This window comes from Nicotiana sylvestris, chromosome 12, assembly GCF_000393655.2.
Source record: "Nicotiana sylvestris chromosome 12, ASM39365v2, whole genome shotgun sequence".
In the NCBI taxonomy this organism is placed as follows: Eukaryota; Viridiplantae; Streptophyta; class Magnoliopsida; order Solanales; family Solanaceae; genus Nicotiana; species Nicotiana sylvestris.
This window is the reverse complement of record NC_091068.1, coordinates 159,353,158-159,376,550: the sequence shown is the minus strand read 5'-3', so window position 1 is coordinate 159,376,550 and position 23,393 is coordinate 159,353,158. Positions and strand designations below refer to the sequence as shown.

Sequence of the window (23,393 nt, the reverse complement as noted above, 5' to 3'; positions counted from 1 at the left end):
TGTATCACCTCTTTTACCGGGAGCCATCCCAAAGTCCACTCAATTTGACTTGCCATTAAAGATCTTAAATGGGATATCCAGGCTTCCACCCCTTCTGGAGATTTATAATCTTTTATTCTTTCTTCATAACTCTCGATGAAATTGTCCTTGCTTGGACCATACTGCATGAACTTGGGGTGATGTCGGAGATGTTCAGTCAACCACATTTGCAACAAAATATTGCACCCTTCGAAGAATTTTACCCTGGACTTACACAAAGTCAACGCCCGATAAATGTCTGAGAGAATGATCGGGGCAAGAATGTGATGTTCCTTGGTAGTGAGGACTTGTACGACTCTGGCTATACGAATATCAATCGTCCGCTCTTTGTTTGGGAAGACCATGATTCCCAGAAAAGCCACTATGAAAGCAAAACGACGGTGAATCTGCCAAGTGTCCTTGTTTTGTTTGTTAGTAAGGCCTTTTTCATGAATTTCAAACCCATCCGGCTTTCCGAACCTTGAATATAGGAAGTTGAAAGAACAACACCCTTTGACAACATTGCTTTTTCTGATTTGATTACTGATATTCAGAAGACCAAAGAATCGGTGTACAGAGGGAGCTTTTGGGAATATAAGATTCTGGTTTCTCAAATCTCCATCAAAATCGGAATATCCAGCTATTTCTTCTAAAGGGGAGTAAGCTCGAAATTAGAGAAGCGAAAGACATTGTGATCCAGCTATTTCTTCTAAAGGGGAGTAAGCTCGAAATTAGAGAAGCGAAAGACATTGTGAACAGGGTCCCAAAAAGTCACTAGTATCGTAATCAAATCATCGCGTGGTTTAACTTATATAATATCTGTGAGAGCTCCCAAATACTTAATGACCCATTCCTGACCATCTCCTCCTAATTCATACCACCACATCTGGAGCCGAAATAGAAACTCATCTACATCTGTGAATGGTGGGTTCTGAATGATGCTCATTTTGTACCTGTGAGTGATTTTAATTTTAAAAACAAAAATCAAGACTCATTTTGACTCAAAAAAAAATCATCACTATAAAAAAAATTCATAAAAATATCCGTCTTTGTCAATACGGCCTTTCAGCACTTCGATGAAGAAGATTTAAAGGTTGTATTTGCTAACCGGCCCGAAATTTTGAAAAAAAAACGACCAAAGGCGGCTGTTCTTGCAAAAACGGCCTTCCGGCGCCCTTTTGGGGACATTCGGCATATTTTGGACAAGAATGGCATCACCTTACTTATGACAAAATGACGATATTTATGTATCCACATCTTTTGTGATTATTATTTTTTATTTATTTATTTTCCCCTCTTATTTTCAAAAATAGCTGGGCCCGATGTGGGTTGCCTACGTATCTCACATCCGGTGAGAATCAAACTTACATAGTTTGTAAAAAGACCACTCTTTAAAAGAAACACATTTTTAAAAAAAAAACAAATTTCGGCAGAATTTCAATATTATTTTGGAAATTGGTTTTTTTCAAAAACAGACAATTTTCTCTCTCGGTTCTCACATTGATTTTCCTTCTGTAACTTTCCCCTTATAAGTCGGTCAACATGCAAATCCGAAACAAATGAATGCACAAATAGCAAGTAAGATGCATCAAGATGGTCTTTTTGTTTCGGGACACCTGTCCTAGACAGACCCAACCCCTGTATTGAGTCTCCAAAGTCAACTGCACATGATGCAATCAAACGTTCCTACTAGGGATCCGGCATGAAGTTGAGTTATTCTAAGTGTAAAACCTAGGGTACATTGTTCTAAACCCGGCTTACCCAAGCGGACAGCTTGAGCCGAAGTGGGGGCAACGTACCGGGAGCACAAAAGTCTACCTAGCCTAGTTACTTGACCCAACCTCGTTCTATTTGGTATGACTTCTAACAGAAAAGTGGGCCACACGCACGTGTGCACCATAAATTCAGAAAACTCAGAAAGAGGAAGGGCTTCGTAGCAGTTTATATATACAGTTCAGATAATATTAAAGCGGTAAAAAGAAACGTTTATCACATTAGGCCCAAACATGTAAAAATCAGATAATAAATAAAGCCAAATATAACAATTTATCCAAGCTCGAATTCTTGAATCCTGAACCAGAGATTCTGGGTTCGCTCCCCAGCAGAGTCGCCAGAGCTGTCACACCTCCTTTTTTCTACACCCGAAGGGCATAAGGGAGTTTTTCCAATTAAAGGACAATCGAAACAGGATTATTTATATTAAGAAATTCAGAGTCGCCACTTGGGATATTTATGGTGTCCCAAGTCACCGGTTCAAATCCCGAATCGAGGAAAAGATTGACTCTGTTTTACAGTCTGCGGATCAGAAATCCGGGTAAGGAATTCTGTTAACCCGAGAGAAGGTGTTAGGCATTCCCGAGTTTCGTGGTTCTAGCACGGTTGCTCAACTATTATTATTGGCCTAATTATCTGATTTTAAAACACTATCAAACCTATGTGCATCTTTAACTATTAAACCGCTTTTAAATCACTTGATTTATTCGTAATTAAAGAATTGAGTTACACGTACGTATACTCTTTTCCTTTGGCGCATCAAAAATTATGTCACGCGAACGTGTCCACAATTAATAACACTTTGTTTATTTATTTAAGAAAATTTGTTTGAGGTTGCACAAACGCATCCCTCGAGTCTTTTTTAGAGTTAAATTCGCAATTATGTTACGCGAACGTATACATAATCACAATACTAATCTAAATCGAGCCTAAAGCAAACTACGAAAATTATTAATTATTTTTCTAAAGCTAATTTAAGATTATTATGAAGGACATGTTATGGAAATTAATATAGAAAAAGAGATAGATTATTTACAGAAAGATGAAACTAGCTTGTGAATTTTTATTAGCTCTTGGCCAATCAGACTTGAATTATCTAAATCCAAACGGCCAAAAATCTTCATTGCTTCAAGCCAAAATATGAGGTTCGGTTGCTAAACAATTTTTAAACAAAAGGCTCAAGTATGGAAATAAACCATCTACTAATTGAATGCATAAAAAAAAGATGGATCAATCATGCCAAACAAACAACAGAGAAAGAAACTTCACAATTGCGTACATTTACTCTAATTTGTGTTATACGTAATGTGTAATGCTGAAAGAGAATCTTTACTCCATCACTTGAGTGCACAAACACTTCAATCTGATATTTCAAGATACTATAGCCAAAAGTAAAAGCAAAAGCAAAAAGCAAAAGCAAAAAGCAAAAAGGGTGCTATTATTTTAACCGCTTTTAATATTTCGGAAAAAATTCAAAGTTATTTAAAACACATCGTAAGCTACGCTACATAAATGTACCCGCAGTTCACGACACGTTCTATTTAACCTTGTTGCAATTAGAACCGAGTCACATGAAATGCACCCCCAGAATTATATAAATCAAGCATCACAACTACGTCACGAGAACCATACCCATAGCCATGATTGTTTATTTAATCGCGCCTAAAGCAAGCTACGATGTTCATGAATTATTTCTTAAACTATTTTGAGATTATTGTAAGGATAAAGAGTTATGGATAAAAATATTGTGAATCATCTGCAGTGTCGTGCAATAGCAGAACTCAAACGAGGAAACGATTACAACGAATCAAAGAATAACCTCTTACTCTGTGCTGGTTGCTTTTATAAATTGTCACTACTCATAAAGAACTAATCAGAAAATAAAAGATTATTATAAAAATAAGCGCATGAACTGTTGCATTTCATTAAGAAAAACAAATAAACAAGTAGTTCTGCATTTTCCTACTTCAATATCATTTGGAGAACCAAATTATCTTTGCCAATATAACAAAAAAAAACTTTAAAATATTGGGGTTGTAGGCTTGTAGCACAACGTAAAAGACTTTCATTTTTATAAAAAATGAATTAGTTCCCCAAAATCAACATGAATGTCCAATGTATTATTATAAGTTCTACAATGGGATAATGGATTACTGGCTCTTTTATAACTAAATTATGGTACAATACATACAGTCTAACAAAATCTAATCAATGATAACTTTTCAGATGTTTTACCATTTCACTGAAAGGATCGCGAGAAACAGAAAATACTAGGAATTCGTTTAATGGAAATCTGGCACCTAATCTATAAATAAAAATAACTTTAAGGTAAAATAAAATAAGCAAAGCACAGTAGCTTTGTTCTTCAAGAGGAGCGAGAGCACAAGTAATGCAAGCAGAGAGTAGAATCGTACCAATAATCATTATTCACCAAATGAAAGATTGGTTAATTAGTGTATGTACACACAAAAGGCTATAAATAATTCATTTCCTCATTTCATAAACTCAAGCAACAACTGATTTAGTATGGAGCATACCTGAAACGAATAAAAATTGAAAGCCAAAGTAGAGGCTGAAAAAGACGAAAATAATGCCGGAACTCAGCTACTGGACACAGCGTAATCGGCCAGTTCCCAATCTCAACTTTCACAGCTTCACCATCCAGAAGAAAACAAAGATATAAACCTTAAATTTCCAACAATTAATTCTTCTCAAAATCCGGTCCGAAATCCTTATTTCTTTCAGCTTTTTCAGAGATTTTTTTTCCATTATTTATTTCCAAATCTACTTTTGGAACTTTCCAATTGCAGAATCCTTCCTTCGCTGTCTCGTGTGTATATTTCAAAATGGGAGTGAAGGGAGAGAGCTTAAAGGAGGGGAAGGTCTCGATGGGTGTTCAAAATGGAGAAGAAGGAGCTAAAGCTGATGGGTGTTGGTTTTTTTTTCGAGGTAGAGTGTGTGAGGAAGATGAAAATAGGGGGGGGGGGTCGTGTTCTCTCTGAATGTCCTCCTTCTGTGATTTTCAGTTCCCTTAAATGGGCATTTAATTAGTGCTTTTTCCACTACAACTTATCTTCTCCATATTTTAAACCCAAATCAAATAAGAAAAACTCAAAATATTTTGGTCCCCTCCTTTTTCCTAGAAAATCCTCCTTATCTCTCAAAGTGTTGTTCCCCATTTTTTCTTTTTCTATTCTTTTTTTTCCCATATCTATATCGTGTGTGTATATATCTTGCACAAAAAGCAAAAGATAGGAAGAATTGTGTGAACCACATGTGCTTGTACTATTGTCCATTCATGTGCATTGTATTTTTAATTAAATATGTATGTTTGGAATGTGTGGACCCCTCTAGATTGTTGTTGGAATATTTCCACAAACACACGAGGATAACTTGGAAAGGAACACTTTGAAATTTCATTTCCTAGCATTTCTACTTTGTGCTTCATTACTCTTTTTTTTCAATTTTCATTGTTTTTCTTATTTTGTTTCGTCTCTTTTTTTATTTTATTTATTTTTTTGTTAAAGATAGACCAACATACTAATTATTTAAATAGTAAGAAATAATTAAAAATCAAAATAAGCCATAAAGAATTTTAAAAACTACTCAATACTTATTAAAGGCTTTCAATTTTAAACTAAACTAAGTGTATATATATATTTGAAATCCTTCTTTTAATCTTTTTGGAAATTAAAATACAAAGACTATTTTTATATTTTTCAATTTTATGAAAAGTAAGAAAACATTAAAAGCTTGATATTAAAACCCAATTAGCTAAAATAATATTAATTAAATTTAAATAATAATTTTCATAAATAATTAAATACTAAATTAAAGGAAAAATCACATAATTTGACTAAAAATACAAAAATATGTTATTTTTTGTGAATTTTCATTTTTGTAAAACAACAATTTTCTTAATTAATCTAAAAATGTAACTAAATTCTAAATGCAGATGCTATATTTTTGTATTTTCAATGCATTAATAAAATTAAATATGCACAAAATATGCAAACACTCAAGCAAATTGCCCAGTAATTCCTAATAAAAAAAATCTAATTTTGGAAATTCTTTTTGGAGTAATTCATGTGAGGCAAAAATCACGTGCTCACAAAGACGTCTGAATTTGAATACACATCTGAATATCAAAATGTGTATTAAGATTAAGACATCTTAATATGAATACACATATGAATATATTAAGATGTATATTAAAATCTGAATAGAAATAATTAAGACTGTTTGATTTTTAACATCTGAATGTATAAAATTTATCTTTATTTAAAAATTATTAAACATAAAATTCAAATGAAATACTAACTAATCTAATATTCTATCAATAAAATATATAGTTTTTTAAAATATGATAGTTATTGGTGGTGATGGCTAACGGGTGAATGCCGACTAGATGCGGTGGTTGGTGGTAGTTTTGGTTGATGGTGGTGGTTCATGCTAGTAGCTAATAGTGATTGGTAGTGGTAGCGATAATGATTGAGGATGGTGGTGGCGGGTGGTGATAGTTAATAATGGTGGGTGGTGGTATTAGTTGTGACTGAGGAAGGTGGTGGGTGGATGGTGGTTGATCGGCAGTGTCGACTGTGGTTGTTGATGGTGATGGGGTGGTCAATTGTAGTAGTTGAGGTTGATGTGTGTTGATTGTGGGTGAGAATGATATATGGTGGTCGGAGTGGTGGGGATAGTGAGTGGTGATGGTCGATAATGGTAGCAACTATGATTGGGGATGATGGTGGCGTGGTGGTGGTGGTGGTTGAGTATGGTGGTGGCAACATGGTGGTAATTGATAATGGTAGGCGGTGACGGTAGTTAATAATGAATATGTGATAGCATCTTAATAAAATCAAGTCTCTGTTATAGATCTTAATCATACAAACCTATTCAGACTCATTAAGTGGTTGTGAAGTAAAAAAAAACGCACTCAATGATTAAGATCTGAATAGTTAAGATTCAGACTTTAAAAACAAACACACTTAATGTCTAAGATCTGAATGATTAAGATTCAGACCTCTATTAAGTGCAAATAAATGAGGCTTTAATGAGTCTGAATAGGTCTGTATGATTAAGGTCTTACCAACTTATCATTGTTCTTATCCAAGAGATATAACATCTAAGACTAGTTAATACCAATAGCGACTTATCCATTTGTATGGTATCGGTAATAAATAATACTCCCTCCGTTTCAATTTATGTGAATTCATTTGACTGGACACGGAGTTTAAGAAAAGAGAGAAGACTTTTGATCTTGTGGTGTAAAATGAGGCACATATATTTTGTATGGCAATAAATCATTGTGTAAAAGTAAATTGTTTCTAAATAAGGAAAGGGGTCATTCTTTTTAGCACAGACTAAAAAGGAAATAGGTTCACATAAATTGAAACGGAAGTATTATTATTTTTACAACATTCCTTATATTTTACTCTATTTTTTAGGGGTGACAATTTGAGTTTAAACCATTTGACCCGCGCAACTCACCCATCAGCCCATCTTGACCCAATCCATTTCAACCCATCTAAAGTTGGGCTGATTTTTAGTCCAAATTGATCCTATGCTAAAATATCTTTAAAAATTAATTTTTCTTTTGTTTGATATTTTATATATAACCATAACAAAAGAAAAAAGTCTTATTTAATAATTAAATAATTGATAAAAAAATTACTTTAACTTGGTAAAAGTTGGGCGGGTTGGGCTATGACCCAAATTTTAGCCCAACTTGGCCAACCCATCTCAGTCCAAGTTCCCATTTATTGACTCAATCCATTTTAAGCCGCTTAAACTCAGCCCAATCCGTCTATTTGACACCCCTACCATTTTTGGACGAGTCAAAAAAGTTAGCCAAAGATATATAACAAATAACAAAGGATTAGTTTGAGTTTTATTGTGATAGAGTCAACTCTTACGCAAAGCTGGAATAGCTCAGTTGGTTAGAGCGTGTGGCTGTTAACCACAAGGTCGGAGGTTCAAGTCCTCCTTCTAGCGTTTTTTATTGTCCTTTTTTAGGTCAAACTTTAGTGAGCTTTCCCCTCCACTGTAACACACTACTTTGAGTTTCAACAAAAGTATAACCAAATCCAAGTGTGAACCTCCACAGTTTCAGACATTTAATCTCACCAACACATACTCTTTTGATAGTTCATTACTTATTATCAACCAAATATTACTGTCCATGTCTCCAAACCCATCCTATACCCTCCATCAAAATCACTATTGTCCCAAAAATTGATTATTCACAAAATTAGCTGCTCTGTTGTACAAAATTGGAAAATTTCCTTTCCTTTTTCACATATAAAGAAGGGAAATGTGGTGTCATTTTATACAATAGCTATCTGAATGCTAATGGACTTGACAGTCGACAGAATTCAAGTTGGCATCAACAAGTTAAATACAAGGGTAAGAACAAAATAATGACATAAAAAAATTGCTCCAACTGTAATGCTGAGTTGATGCATTACACAATAGGCTTGCCGAGATACAACTAGTTATTTATTCCTTGAAGCAAAACAGAACAAGATTCAAGTCCTTCACATTTTCTTGAAAGATGGCGTTGGAGAAGTTGGAGGCTTCAAGTCCTCGTACCTGTTCATTGCAAGGAAAGGCAGTATATTCAGTTTGATGGCGCTGCTTAAAGAAGCAAAAGACAGGACAAAACATGCATGTATTATCTCATTTCTTCATCCTTCAGGAGGATCGAAGATATCTAAAACACAAATCATTAGCCTTTAAGGCTAGTATCAAGTACTACATTGGCGAGTTTGTCTGAAGGCAAGAATAAGAAGGCATAAGGAGTCAAGTAAAGGGGATCTTGCACGGTAAAAGGCTAATGAGGTGTTCGCTTAAAGCATTTACACACTTTTTATCCCCTGATTTCTCTGTGATCGGAAGCTGAGTCTTGTCTTTCTGTGACGCGGTTGGGCCATTTGGTGATGGTTGTGTGTGTGTGTGTGTGTTTGGGGGGTTTTAAGGTTGTCATATCTGATCATGGTGTAGCCATAAGATAAATCAGAAATGAGTCAAACCATATAATAACATGAACAAAATCAATGGAACCTGGACTATTATGACTCAACATCGAGTATGTTACTTCACTCATTTTATCTTGTTTTCTATTCTTTCCAGGACAAAGATCTGATCAGGAAACTAGACACAAAAGTCTAAAAATATATGGTCAAGTTAGTGAAAAGATACTTCCACTTATTCTGAAATAAGAAAAAATGAAGAATATATAGCTGTTATCCTGTTACTATCAAAATTGATGCAGTGCATCTGTCAAGTTAAAAGCTATCTCTACTTACATAGGGTAGGGAGAACGACAAGAAGCCAAACTTTTTGAAGGATCCTCCTTGGCAGAATCGGTAGCAGTATCGATTGCCACATCATTGCCTCCAGTAAGTGGTGATGTAACTTCCACTGTTGTTGAGGCTTTCGGACCACTTGGTGTCGGAGTTGGGGAGGTTGGTGGCTTTAAATCTTCATAACTGGCAACAACAAATCAGTCAGTAAGTGATTAAATTGTCCAAAGACAATTACACTTGAAGAAAATCGGATATCTATAGAAACTGAGGAAGAAGCAGACTAGACAAATACTTCCAACAAAATAAATGCCGCCAGTGAAACAGAAAAAAATTGAAGAAATTTGACATCAAAGTTGTCCAACGTGTCGAAAGAAGGCCTATCGCAACTTACAAAGGGTAGGGAGAATGACAAAAAGCTACAGTATGCGAAGGATCCTTCTCAGCTGAAATGGTAGTGATGCTCGGTGAGATGTCATTGCCTCCAGCAAGTTGTGATATAGTTTCTGCTGATATTGAGGCTTTCGGACCACTTGGTGTTGGACTTGGAGATGCAGGTGGCTTTAAATCTTCATAACTGCCAATATTGTATCAGTCAGCAAATAAGCTACTCGATCTGTACTTGCGCATAAATAATAGGATTAACTCAGGAATGACTTAACGCAGTGTATGGAGACAAAGGCCTTGCAGTCAGCAATTCTGCTTTGTCAGAAGTACCGTCAACGACAACAGAAGCTGACGTAGTGGTTTTGCCATCTTCAGCTCCACTTGCACTTACTCGGCTACCACTGGGAGGATTTGGCGTAGGAGATGTAGGCGGTTTAAGATCTTCATAACTGCAATAATAACAGTAACAATATGTAAGATTTCAGTGACATTCAGTGAAAGATTCTGGGATGTCTAGTCTTTGCATTTTGTATCAAGTCAACAACAGTGAACATTAAGGTGAAGAGGCTGCAAATGAGCTTACAATATATAAGGTGAGGAAGGAGTTGTTTTCTTTTTGTCTGTCACTTGAGTTTTGCTATCAGTTTCAGGGATTGAGCTTTCAGAAGAATTAATTTCGGAAGAAGGTGGTGTTGAATCATTTGCTACCACTGTTGACCCTGCTTTGGTCGAACCTGTTCCGACACTAGGGGTTGGAGTAGGAGATGTTGGTGGCTTTAAATCTTCATAGTTTCCAGAAATAGAAAAAAAGCATCTAGGTTTTTGAAGAGGAAACATACACCTAACAGAAAATAAATAAAAACCATCAAGCTTACGCAGCATATGGAGAGAGTGGTGCTGCTGCCTTCAACTTTGTTTCAGCAGGTTCTTTCTCAATCGAGGTGCTTGGGATCTCAGACGTAATACTGCTTGAAGCTGCAGGCTTTTGTAAATCACCAGCTTCCTAGAAATAATCGGCGTAATAACGTTAAAACAGAAGATTCCTTCCGAAACAAGAAAAATGAAGTAATATTTGATACTTATTATTGAATGCCTCAATATCATATTCATGTATAAAAGCCAATTTGGGCAAGTCATTTCTCTGTTTTTCATGAAGAACTAAATGAAATTACCTTGGCTGGTGAAACCTCAACACGTTGGGGAGGAATTTTCGCAAGAAGGTCCTCCATGGGGGTCAATGGTGCTGTTGTTTCTGCAATTACTTCAACCACTTTACAATACGAAAGGCTGCGGTTTTTGGCCATTACCGCCAATAGTTCTGCCACCTGATTTTATCAATCAGAGTTGTCTTAGTTGCTAACTGTAAATTGCTAGCGCTTTATGTAAATAAAATTTGTGAGACTTAGCAAATACCTCGACCACTTTTCTTAATGTCAATAGATCTCGTGCGTGCCACTTATGAATGTTCAAGAAAGTAAATACCGCTTATAAGAGGAGCTACCCCCTAACAGCCTAGTTAAAATGCTGTTGCATGACACTAGAGATAACAAATACATGTGGTTTTTAACTCATAATCGCTCGTCACCCACTTAGCCAATGGGATTATTTGCTATGTCCTGTAGGACTACTGTGCTTGTGAAATTTGAACCACAAAAATAAACATTTTAACCTTAGCAGTCAATCCATACTTCTAGTTGAAACTTGACACAGTAAAAAAAAAAAAAAGAACTTTTCACTGAGCAGAATATAAAACAGTAGCTAGTGCAATTCTCAACATGAAAATTATTTATGGAAACTATTATACATCACAAGCCAATTGAATTTTCAAGTTGCGATGTATATTCATGTCATGTCAAATTTTGTTAAAGCAGAAAACATATCAACCTACACCAGAGAGGTATATGCTTGAAGAAATGCAAATAAAGATTTGTTAAAACCTGAAGGTTCGACACTTGACCACCAAATAAAGTATCTTCCTCCGAAAGAGTAATATTATGAGTTTCTTTGTAAGAATCAGTAGGACGTTCCATTCCTCCAGGTCTCACAATCTGAAATAGCAGGGGAAATATAAGCACCATATTGCATTTCACACAAATCCAGATCACCTCACTTATGTAATCTTTCCAATGCATAAATTAGAAGAACTCACTGTATAAGGAAGCCCACTGGCGAGCAGTGCCTCTTCTGCTTTCCTTTTCCAAACAAGGACTCCCCAAAACAAACTTCCATACCAAAAGAAAAAGGAGAATCATATTCATATTTAAAGCCAAATACATCTTTCGGGGACTCTCATGTGAATCAGAAGACTCCCAGACTTACTTGAGAATGGCTGCAGGAAAACCGACCTTGTTTGTTCCCAAAGATGTGAGCAAGATAAAGTGGTCAACTTTTGCAACAGTTGCTGCACGGAGAAAGATATCAACTTTCTGTCACTCATTCTATGTTAGTTTGAGTAATTTATTGGCAGCACATCTGAATTTAGTCAATACCAATTGCTTCTATAGGAACTAACTGAAGAGGACAACATGAGGAGAAATTATCTAGTATAACATTTCCTTTAACAGTATGACCAACTTATTGGCATTGTAGTGAGGAAGTCTACAACTAAAATCAGAACTCTTTTTACCTGCATCAATAAGGTTCTTAGTGGCTTGGTAATCAATTCGATATGGTCCAGTAACATCAAAGATCTCCTTCTCACTGGCACCAATGCAACATATAACGATTGATGCATTGCCCAGTGCAGGCCGAATCCGATCAATTTTCTCCAAATCGCATTCCACAATTTCAAGCTTCTCTATAGCTGGGCTAAAGACCAAATGTAACATGTGATTTTCCAAAGAAGTACATTTACTCTAAACTGCTAATACCTAACCAGTTACCAGTTGTCCTTTCCACATCAATCTTACCTTTTGCTCTTCCATCCGCAGCATTCTCAAGTTTCATCTGCTCAACACTCTGTAACAAGGAACAATTGATGAGCCATAAAGGATCTAGACACACATTGACCCGTAAATTTAATACGTTACCACTAGTCAGAACTCTTACTTTGACAAGAGGTTGAGCTCTTTGAGCACTCCGAACGCCAGCTCGAACTTTAAAACCTAATTTCAAAAGCTCCCTGAAAACATTCTGGTCTTTCAGCAAAACAGACTTAATAGCAGGTTTATTGGATTTATATAATCTGAAGTCAATGTTGAAAAAAAAAAAGAAACACAACCTTACAGTCCGAGAACCAACTTTACCAGTTGCACCAGCAACAAAAACAAGATTTCCATCTTTTGATTTGACATCTTTTGCAGGTTCCAATGAGCTAACTTTTGCTGCACATTCAGATATCCATATAACTATAACACTACTTAGAAGGTTGCATATTTGTTGAGTACATCTAAACCACATCATAGAGAAATGAATAAATTTGTTTCCTTCTAGAGATGGTTCCACAGGGAAATCATCCTTTAAAAGCTCTCCAAATCATGCTTATAAAAGCTAATAGAAGATCATCCAGAAAAGGCATAATCATACATCCCAACAATTCATCTATTTGAAGTTTATACATTGAAGAGTTTCTACCTCTAGATATGCTCGATTTTTAGAAGATGCCTAATAGGAATAACTTAGCACTCTACTATTAGCATTAAGCTGCTTTTGATTCAGGTACCGCTTTCCTGAATGAGACCATCCACCATTTGCAAGTTTACCTCATTGCCAGTTCTAGCTAAATTTTAGTTATTATCAAACGTTTAAATTCTTTCCTTTCCACTGTTAGCAGTAATTTGAGCCAAATTACAGAGGGCAAGGAGAAAAAAATCTAGAATAAAGGGCAGGCCGGTGCATTAAGCTCCCGCTATGCACAGGGTCGGGTAAGGGCCGGACCACAAGGGTCTATTGTACGCATTTCTGCAAGAGGCTGTTTCCACGGCTCAAACACGTGACCTCCTGGTCCCACGACAACAACTTTACCAGTTACGCCAAGGCTCCCCTTCAGAAAAAATCTAGAATCTGATTAGTAATTGCATTTAGTTGACTCCAGAAAAACATTTGGAGCTAAAAAGGTGACATGTTTGGAAGGAAATAGATAATGATTGCAATTTTCCCTTCTAAATTAATACTTCATGTTTGAGAATTAGAGAATTTGGTCTATCCCAAATTACCTACATTAGCTATATTTCTTCAGTATGTAGGACAGTAGGAGTACAAGCAATTACACAAGATAATCAGCTGTAATTTTTTTTAGCCCATACGTAAAACATAAACTCTAACTAAAATTGCATTACCTGAAATCTGAGCTCTGAAACGAAGGCATTTGAGGTTCTTGGAATTTGGCTGGTATCTCTTAGCATTAGTCTGAATCAAAGTAAGAGGCTGTCCACACAAAAATGGCTTCTCTGCTAAACCATTTCGGGGTATATTGCTGGTGATGAGAGACTGTAAGCAGCGCAGTTCCATTGCTGACATTCTTGATTTTGTTGGAAATCAGCAAATTAAAGTGAAAAGAAACTGTTGTAGTTCTGTGTTTAAACGGTTGGCCGGAATAAGCCATGTGGATGTAAAGATCCCCAGTATAAAAGTTCAGGAGATTCTGACCACATAGTGTATATCATAGCAACTCTTATTAATAAATTATTTAATATTATCTATAAAAATAATCTTTTATTTTTGTTTAATATTGACTTCTAGAATTATAAAAGATTGGACACTGCAGGTGTACTTGTTGGGAATAAACCCCACACGAGTAATTTTCACGGTAATAACAGCGGAATAATAACGTAGTGCCAAGATACAGTGATCAAGAATAAAAAGAATAACAAGGACACAAAGATTTTAACGTGGAAAACCCTTTTAAATAAGGGAAAAATCACGGGCCTGAGAGAAACAAAGTAATCCACTATAATGAGGAATTTTACACTCCGTAGTCCCGAGTAAATACTCCAGGAATCACTATACACTCAAAAAAATAACCCTCTTTTGAGATTCTCACCTCAGGACAATATCGCTCACACACTCCTTTTTTTTCTCACAGACTACTCCACCTGTGAATACCTCACACTACTTTCTATGCTGTCAGATATATTTCTCTCTGAGATTGGTGTGTAGAAGTGAGAGCCGACGCTCTCCTTTTATAGTGTTGAGCGTCCAATCTTCCACCAATCCAAACGATTGTTTATTGCAATTTGCAGTTGCAAATTGTTTTGTCTAACGCTACTATTTTTGACAATTTGCAAATCAAATATGAAATAAGTCATGATGGAATATGACACTTTTCCTTCCTTTTCTTTTTTTTTTATTTATAAGAATGGACCCCACAAATCTCCCCCTCCAGACCCATTCACCTGAAGGAAGTAACACCAAACTTCTAGCTTGAGTGCATGTCGACAAGTTCTTTCAAAATTCGAACTTGTCTCTTGGTATCACCTTGGTCAGCATATCTGCAAGATTCTCACTTGTAGAAATCTTCAAGACTTTTAGAGATTCATTATCTACTCTTTCTCGAATCCAGTGATATCTCACGTCGATGTGTTTGGTTCTTGAATGGTACATGAAGTTCTTACTAAGGTCTATTGCACTTTGACAGTCACAATAGACGACATACTTCTTCTGCAATCCAAGCTCTTGAAGGAACCGTTTCAACCATATCATCTCCTTATCATCTTCAGTAGCGGCAATATACTCCGCTTCAATTGTAGAGAGTGCGACACACTTCTGTAAACTCGACTGCCATGATATAGCTCCCTCTAAAAATATAAACAAATATCCAGTAGTGGATTTTCTATTATCAATGTCACCTGTCATATCAACATCTGTATAGCCCTTCAAGATTGGATCAACTCCTCCAAAACACAAACAATCTCCCACGGTACCTCTCAGGTACCTGAGTATCCACGTGACTGCTTCCCCAGGATTTTCAAGAAACCTACTGACAATACCAACTGCGAGAGCAATATAAGGTCTAGTGCATACCATTGAATACATCAAACTTCTGATGGCTGGGGAATAAGGAACTTTAGTCATGTTCTCCTTTTCCTCCATTGTTTTAGGACACATCTTCTTGCTTAACTTAAGATGATTAGCAACTGGTGTGCTGACTGGCTTAGCATTATTCATGTTGAAGCATTCCAGTACAATGTACTTCTCCTAAGATAGCCACAGGTTTCTGCTTGCTCGCTTTCGAACTATCTTCATACCCAGAATTTGTTGTGTTGGGCCCAAGTCCTTCATACCAAATGACTTGGACAAATCTCCCTTCAACTTTGCGATCAACTCCTTTTCTTTTCCTACAATTAACATGTCACTCACATATAACAACAGAATAATAAAATTGTTCTCAGAAAATCTTTTGAAGTATACACAGGGATCAGAATATGCCTTTATGTCAGTTTGACTTTTCATGAATGAGTCAAATGTGTTTCCTTCCAGCTACTTTAAATTTCTTCTGGCTGCTCCATATAGATCTCCTCTTTCAAATCTCCGTGAAGAAATACAGTTTTCACGTCCAACTACTCCACTTCAAAATCTAGGCTAGCTGCTAAGCTTAAGATTGTTCGAATAAAAGTCATTCTGACAACAGTTGAGAAAATTTTGTCAAAATCAATACATTTTTTCTATTCGAAGCCTTTTACTACTAATCGAGCTTTGTATCTGACCAGCTTGCCATTTCCATTTCTTGAGTTTAAAGACCCATTTGCATTTAAGTGGTCTTTTACCTTTGGAAGTTCAACCAGCTTGTACGTGTCATTTTGCTGCAGAGATTCCATCTCTTCTTTCATAGCTTTCATCCACTGGTTCTTTTCTGGATGGGAAGCACCTCAAGACTTTCTGGCTCCCCCTCATCACTAATGAGGTCCTGCTCTGTGGATGGGTACCTGCATGAATCTACCCTTGGCCTCCCTAATCTCCTTAGAGGTTGAGGTTCTTCTTCTTTATAAGTGGGGTACTCCACTTGCTCGACATCATCATCAAGTTGCTCCCTTGCTCAATAACCTCACCAGGTTGCTCCCCCTGCTTGGCAACCTCGTCGGTCCTACTTTCTGCACTGTGGGATTGTTAGAAGTAGAAGTAATGGTAACTGTAAGCACGTGATTTTTGCCCTATATGAGTATTACTCCCAAAAAATTCAAAAATAAAATAATTTTTCTTGGTGTGCAATTTTTGTGATATTTTGTGATATTTTGTGTAACTATTTGTATGTTTGTCTGTGCATGTTTATTTGTTAAATTATTAAAAATACAAAAATATGTCGCATTTCGCATGTAGGATTTAATTATACAATTGTTAGTAACTAAGTTTGTTTTACAAAAAATAAAAATTACAAAAAATAGGCATCGTTTGCATTTTTAGCATTTAATGTCCAAATATACAATTTTATGCTTAATTAATACTTAATTGTGCGGTAATTGTTATTGGGAGTTAATTTGCGCTTTTATAACTTAATTTAGTTCTTAATAATAGTTTGAGTATTTTTATAATTTAGTTTTAGAGAAATAAAAGAAGAAAAGAGAGCGAAAATATAAAGAAAGTCGGAATTGGGCCTCTTCTTCAAATTTAAGCCACAAGCCCAAAAAATGGCCCAATCTTCCCTACGACCCAGTCCATTTCGAACTGGGTCGACCCAGTCCATAACCCAAAAGACCCAAACCCCCTTTTGTCTTTCATTTTTTACAAAACAAAAACAAAACAAAAAAAAATTAAAAGAAGAAAACCCTAAAAACACTAAACCAATCCGCCACCCCTCCCATCATCTTCTTCTTCCCCAAATCTCCAAAAACCATGGCTGCCCCTCTCTCATTCCCTTCATCCCCACACCACACACACAACCACGTCGACAACACACACTCACACACAACCACGACGACGTAGCATACACACAATCCGCGGCTTCACCAACATGAACGACCATCCATGTTCGATTCCTCCATTGTCGCTTCTGTTGCATCGTCTGCTTCTTTTGCTGCTGCTGCACGTCGACCAGTTGGTTCGAAGCCACTCCGTCGCCACTGTTTCGTCGTTAACCAAGCAGACCACGCTGCTGCTTCTCCGTCGCAGCTGCTGCCCGTGTCCGCCATTGACGCAGCCATTTCTGCTCCTTCACCTGCTGCTCGACGTGCGCTGCTGCCTCTTTGCCATGACCAGCACTACTGTTCACGTTTTTGTTACTATGTTGCTGCTATTCCGTCGCTGCTGCCTTCCTTCTCGCGTCTAGCCTTGGCTTCTACTGTTCACGCAGCTGTGCCTGCGTCGTCACTTCATATTCTTCGCGAAAACCCTCCCAAACGCACCCCAGCTGTTCTGTCTCATCGTTCAGCTGCGTCAACTGCGTATGCTTCAGCTTTATGCTTCATACTCCTTCATCTTCTTCGTAGTTCATCGTTGATTCATCCCCGGTTAGTTGGTTTTGAATCTCACTTATCGTCCATATTTTGTTTTGTATTTTTCGGATCCAAAATAAAGAAGTGATTTAATTCTTGTTTGGTTTGTTCGTCGTTGAAATAATTTTCTAGTTTGTTCATGTTATTTGTTAAATTAATTTTCAGATTTCAAAATAGAAGTTTAATTAGTTGTTTTCATATTCATTTCATGTTTGTATTATTGTTTAAGTGAATATTTGTTAGTTTGATGTTTGTTAGATTCAAATTGAAATTTAATGGATTATTTCTTCAATTTGTTTCATGTTGTTCAGAAATTATTAATGTTGTTTGAGTCTTTTAATCCATCATGTTTGTTGTTTTAAAAAAAAATGGATTCATTCATGTTCATACTTTGATCTTGAATCCAAAATTTGTATAGTTTGATTTCTTGTTTATCATTTATGATTATTTCTTGAATTTGTTTCATAATCTTGTTTAAAGTTTGATATAGGAATTGTTGGTTGTAATGTTGTTATGGTTGATTTTAAGTTCAATATTATTGAATTTAATCTAAATATACTTGTTTGATTGTTGTTGTTGTTTAAATCCGAAAATAGGTTTGTTGCTAAAATATTGTTCAATCAAATTTTAGTTGTTCTTTGTTGTTCAATTTGTGTTCATGTGATTTGTTGTTGAAATGTTGTTAAATTCGTGTTCATGTGATATTGTTGTTATGATGTTCATCCGTGTTCATATTGTTGTTTGAACATTGTTAGAAATTAATCATATTGTCTATATTTTGGTTAAGTTTGATTAATTGATGTGTTATAGCTGATGGGTAGTTTGGTAATTTATAGTACTTTCGGGGGTAAAATAGTAATTTGTAATAGGGTCGGAGGGGTAGTTTAGGAATTGTACATTTTGTAATTGTTTATTTGAAGCATGGGGGACAAAATGAAATGGGGTGGGTGGTGATATGATTATTTAATATAAAGGGGGGACAAGATTTAATTTAAAGGGGGAATCTTGCATTATTTTATGTTAGGCATGGGGGACAAAATGAAATGGGGTGGTGTGATATGTTTATTTAATGTAATGGGGATGAGTGGGAAGATAATGGGTTGGGTAGAGAAAAAGTATGGATTTTAATTAATTGAAAGGTTTATGGGATGTGTTATAAGAAGAAGTCTTGAACACAAGACATGGAGAACAGAAACACAGACAAGAAAAAAACACACACAGATAGAGAGAAAAAACGGACAGAGAATAGAAGAGAGAAAAAAAAGGGCTGAACATTTAAGAGAAAGAAAAATTCCGAAAAATATTTAAGCTTTCAAAATAAAAATAAAAAACTAAAAAATCTTCTGCTTTCTTTCTTTGTTTGAAATTAGTATTAATGGTTGTTGTTTCATTCAAAGCTTAAGGCTTTTGTTTTTGGGATTACTACTCCACCGGTCTGTTACTGGGTTGTTACTGTTGCTGGGCAGTTGTTGCGGTTGTACTGTTATTACTGCTGCTGATTCTCATCTTCATTTTCTTTTGCTTCCAATATCAGGTACATATCTGTAAATTCATGTCATGAAAAGCTTCAACATGGCAAGTAAATGAAGTTTGGAATTATAAGGATGTCTTCTACTCATTTAAATTTTATTAGTTTAAATTTCAGTTTGTTTCAGTTGGTTAACAAAGTAGTATGCTTGACATGAAGACTATTATCTAATCGTTTTCTTTTTAAAAGTTTGCATAAGTTTTGTAATAATATTGTCCATTTCGAAATCTCATTAGTATAGTTATATTTGAACTGTCAAAATAGGGAATATGACATAAAAATGGGCCATTGATTACATCCCGTAACATTGTTAGCTAAATGTAAAGTAGAATAGAAATATCAAGAAAACTACATTCTAACCTCTGTTGTTGAATAAGGTTAAAATGATGTTGATTGTATTTTTTCATATATGGTAAGATAACGGGTATATGTATAACCATAAGAAAGGTGAATTGATTAGCTTGTTACGACGTTAAAATATTATGAATGGTTCCGACGAATTGATTAGCTTGTTACGACGTTAAAATATTATGAATGGTTCCGACGAACAACTACGTTGTATATAAAGCAATTTTATTGAATCAGTTTGTAATATTTCTTTTTTCTTATCAACTTGACTCTTATCTTCCATTGCAAACATTAACCAAACCATTATAACTTTGGACTAAAAACAAGTAGATGAGAAGGAGATATAATTTCTTCGAAAACTATTAGTTTGTTTATCAAATTAATTCTCTTTCCTAGTTTTATATGCAATTCATTTTTTGGGTATGCATATATTGTATTTACGGAAAAATGGTATTATTAATCCCACGTTTATTTTTACCCTTTTAAATTTGAATGGCTTGGAGAAATATAATTCTTACGCAAAAAATATAATTTGCGGTTAACATTCAACAATTTATGGAAAATCTATACTACTATTAAGAATATTTTGCGTGATTAGGGATGCGTTCGCGTAACCTGATTATATTTCTAAAAGCAATTCGGATTATGCGTTCGCGCAACTTCGAACGAACATTTAATAAAAAGGGGGCTCTTCGGAGAATATCAATATTAATTTCATATAACTCGAGATGTGCGGTTCAATATTTAATTATACAAGAGCGACGAACGTTCTTAATTTTATTTTTAGCACAATTTCGAACTTAAGTCTTCTTTTTTTATAATAAAAAATTTCGAAAAAAAATAATTATTATATTATCAATATCATTGTGTATACGTACGCGTGACACGATTTTTCACGTTAAAAAATATATAATATATAAAACGAATACACGTACGCGTGATTCGATTCGAAGAAGGGTCTTTAATTATAAACAATCTAAATAGAAGCGGTAACAATAAAATCATGCAATAAAAATGTATTTAACAAATCAAAATAATCAAGCCGAATATAACAGTTGAGCGACCGTGCTAGAACCACGGAACTCGGGAATGCCTAGCACCTTCTCCCGGGTTAACAGAATTCCTTATCCGGATTTCTGGTTCGCAGAATAATAAACAGAGTCATATTCTCCTCGATTCAGGGATTAAAATTGGTGACTTGGGACACCTTAAAATTCCCAGGTGGCGACTCTGAAACAAACAAACAAATCCCGTTTCGACTGTCCTTTAATTGGAGAAAACTCCCTTGTACCCTCGCGGGCGCGGAAAAAGGAGGTGCGACAGTAACAAGGTTAGGGATTATACCATTCTTGTCCTTCTCTGACTGATCATCTACAACTCAAACTTCACTTTCTCAGAAGATCACTTCTCTTCTTCTGATGACCTTCTTATTTACATGATCCCTCAATCTGTACCCGAACTTTTCATCTCCATATTCGATCAATATGCAGGGAACACATTTATCATCCAGCTTTGTTCTCAGCTCCTTTGGTAGATGTGCAAATGTTCTGCAACTGAACACCTTTATATGTGAGTAGGACACCTCCTTTTTGGTCTAAACTCTCTCTAGGATGTCAAACTCTAATGAAACTGATGGGCTCCTATTGATCAGGTAACAAACTGTCTGAACTGCTTCACCCCAGAATGACTTAGGCAGTTTAGCCATTCTGAGCATGCTCCTCACCTTCTCAACAATGGTGCAGTCCATTCTGTTAGTTACACCATTGTGTTGTGGGGTTCCAGGAACTGTCTTTTCATGTCTTATCCCATGGTTCGAACAACACTCTTCAAATTCCCTTGAAGTGTATTCACCTCCATTGTCACTTTGGAGACACTTTAGCTTTTGGCCTGTCTCCCTTTCCACTAGAGCATGAAACTTCTGGAAAACATGAAACACCCGATCTTTGGTTTTCATAATATAAACCCACAATTTTCGTGAAGTATTATTAATAAAAGTAACAAAATATTTGTTACCGCTCATCGATTCAGTTTCTCTTAGACCACAAACATCAGAACATACCAAATCAAGTTTATTCAATTTTCTTTCAGACGATGTCTGAAATGAGACTCTATGCTGCTTACCAAATAAACAGTAGTCACAAGATTTTACCATTGTACCTTTGGCATAAGAAACTAGTGATTTCCTAGAAAGTATCTGCAATCCCTTCTCGCTCATATGATCCATTCTTTTGTGCCACAAATATGCAGAAATCTCATCTTTTACTGCGTTCAATTCACCTTGGCATATTTCTGCATTTGTCCTGTACAACGTGCCACGAGCAACTCCATTTGCAATCACCAATTATTCGTTGGTGAGTCTCCACTTTTGATTTGCAAAATAGTTCTTATATCTATCTCGGTCTAAAACAATTCCCGAGATCAAGTTCATCCGCAAATGAGCTATATGTCGCACGTCCTTTAGAACTAATGTGCATCCGACATTTGTTTTGATACAAATGTCACCGATCCCCGCAATCTTTGAGTAACTCGTGTTACCCATTCTCACAGTTCCAAAATCACCTACTACATATCTGCAAAAAAATTCTCTTACTTGTGTGGTATGGTAAGATGTTGTTGTATCAACCACACATTCCGACTCTGGACCTTCCAGGTGCATGAATTCCTCTTCCTCACTTATAAAGAGGACAATATTATTATTGTTTTGCACCATAGTGGTTGTGTTATCGTCATTCTTCTGGCCACTACTTTCACCTTTGCCCTTTCTTAGATTTGGGAAATTTCTTTTGAAGTGACCCGGTTGATCGCAATTGTAGCAATTTTGGCTTTTGATTTGGATCGTTTCTTGGACTTTCCATGACCTCCAGATCTACCATAGTTGCTTGAACTCCTTTAGTAACTCCTGCCTCTACCTTTTGGGATGAGAACATGTCCTTGATTTCAAGGCTTCTTTCTCATCTTCTCATTGAGTAGAAGAGCCGATGTGACGTCTTTTAACTCAATAGTTGTCACGACCCAGAATTTCCCACATTCGGGACCGTAATGGAGCCTAATTATTTACTTGCTAAGCAAGCCAACGTTAGAGTATTCACAAAATCAACTTCAGCAAATTTTTAATAATAGAATGTAATTAAGCTAAACAGAGTTTGCGGAGTATTATAGAACCCAAAATAACTGAAATATTTAGGATCCGGAGTCACAACTCACAAGCTACTACGATTTACTACAAACAAGAGTCTTAAAGATAATACACTATTCTGAAAGAAAGAAGCAGTAAAGTAACAAGTCTAGGAAGAGACTCTAGGGTCTGCGGATGCCAACAAATCTACTTTGATCTCCTATCGATCAAGTCCAGCTGCTAAACTCAGGGTCAACTCAGGCTAGTACCAAAATTTGCACAGAAATGCAGTGTAGTATCAGTACAACTGACCTCATGTACTAGTAAGTGCCGAGCCTAACCTAGGCGAAGTAGTGACGAGGCTAGGACAAGACACATACATAATAACCCTGTGCAATTTAACAAAATATGTACAAAATGACGACAAATAAGAGGTAGACAGGTAATATCGGGAGGGGGACATGCTGAGGGGATTACAAGATAAAGAATCACAGGAGTAAAGAAACTTGAGCAGCTAATACACCTTGAACCAGTAATAACAAGTAAACACAGTA

General features: G+C 36.0%; 1 protein-coding gene and 1 non-coding gene across 3 annotated transcripts; one reads left to right on the top strand and one right to left on the bottom strand.

Annotated features, from left to right (window-relative positions):
* Nucleotides 1-7,711: 7,711 nt before the first annotated feature.
* TRNAN-GUU (transfer RNA asparagine (anticodon GUU)) lies at nucleotides 7,712-7,785 on the top strand. The gene has a single exon. It is a non-coding gene; the product is annotated as a tRNA-Asn (tRNA).
* A 278-nt stretch (nucleotides 7,786-8,063) lies between these two features.
* On the bottom strand, nucleotides 8,064-14,031 carry LOC104249458 (protein TIC 62, chloroplastic). Of its 2 annotated transcripts, XM_009805890.2 has the most exons (15): nucleotides 13,760-14,031; nucleotides 12,703-12,805; nucleotides 12,531-12,603; nucleotides 12,392-12,440; nucleotides 12,109-12,285; nucleotides 11,802-11,883; nucleotides 11,632-11,704; nucleotides 11,420-11,530; nucleotides 10,655-10,807; nucleotides 10,358-10,485; nucleotides 10,066-10,227; nucleotides 9,758-9,931; nucleotides 9,490-9,672; nucleotides 9,099-9,281; nucleotides 8,064-8,382 (listed from the first exon to the last, which is right to left on the bottom strand). In XM_009805890.2, the coding sequence occupies exons 1-15, from the start codon at nucleotides 13,938-13,940 to the stop codon at nucleotides 8,328-8,330; spliced, it is 1,887 nt and encodes a 628-aa protein (XP_009804192.1). In that variant the 5' UTR covers nucleotides 13,941-14,031; the 3' UTR covers nucleotides 8,064-8,327. The 2 variants fall into 2 exon arrangements, with proteins under 2 accessions (XP_009804192.1, XP_009804194.1); XM_009805892.2 differs by lacking the exon at nucleotides 10,066-10,227 and having other exon boundaries at nucleotides 13,760-14,029.
* Between the last annotated feature and the right edge of the window lie 9,362 nt (nucleotides 14,032-23,393).

What these genes read in the sequence shown, in the direction of transcription:
- LOC104249458 (XM_009805890.2), bottom strand. Translation starts at nt 13,940, where the DNA reads ATGTCAGCAATGGAACTGCGCTGCTTACAGTCTCTCATCACCAGCAAT. An exon ending in TTTCAGAGCTCAGATTTCAG is followed by an intron (nt 12,806 to 13,759) that starts GTAATGCAATTT and finishes CTGAATGTGCAG; the next exon opens with CAAAAGTTAGCTCATTGGAA. An exon ending in TAAGAACCTTATTGATGCAG is followed by an intron (nt 11,884 to 12,108) that starts GTAAAAAGAGTT and finishes TTCTCCGTGCAG; the next exon opens with CAACTGTTGCAAAAGTTGAC.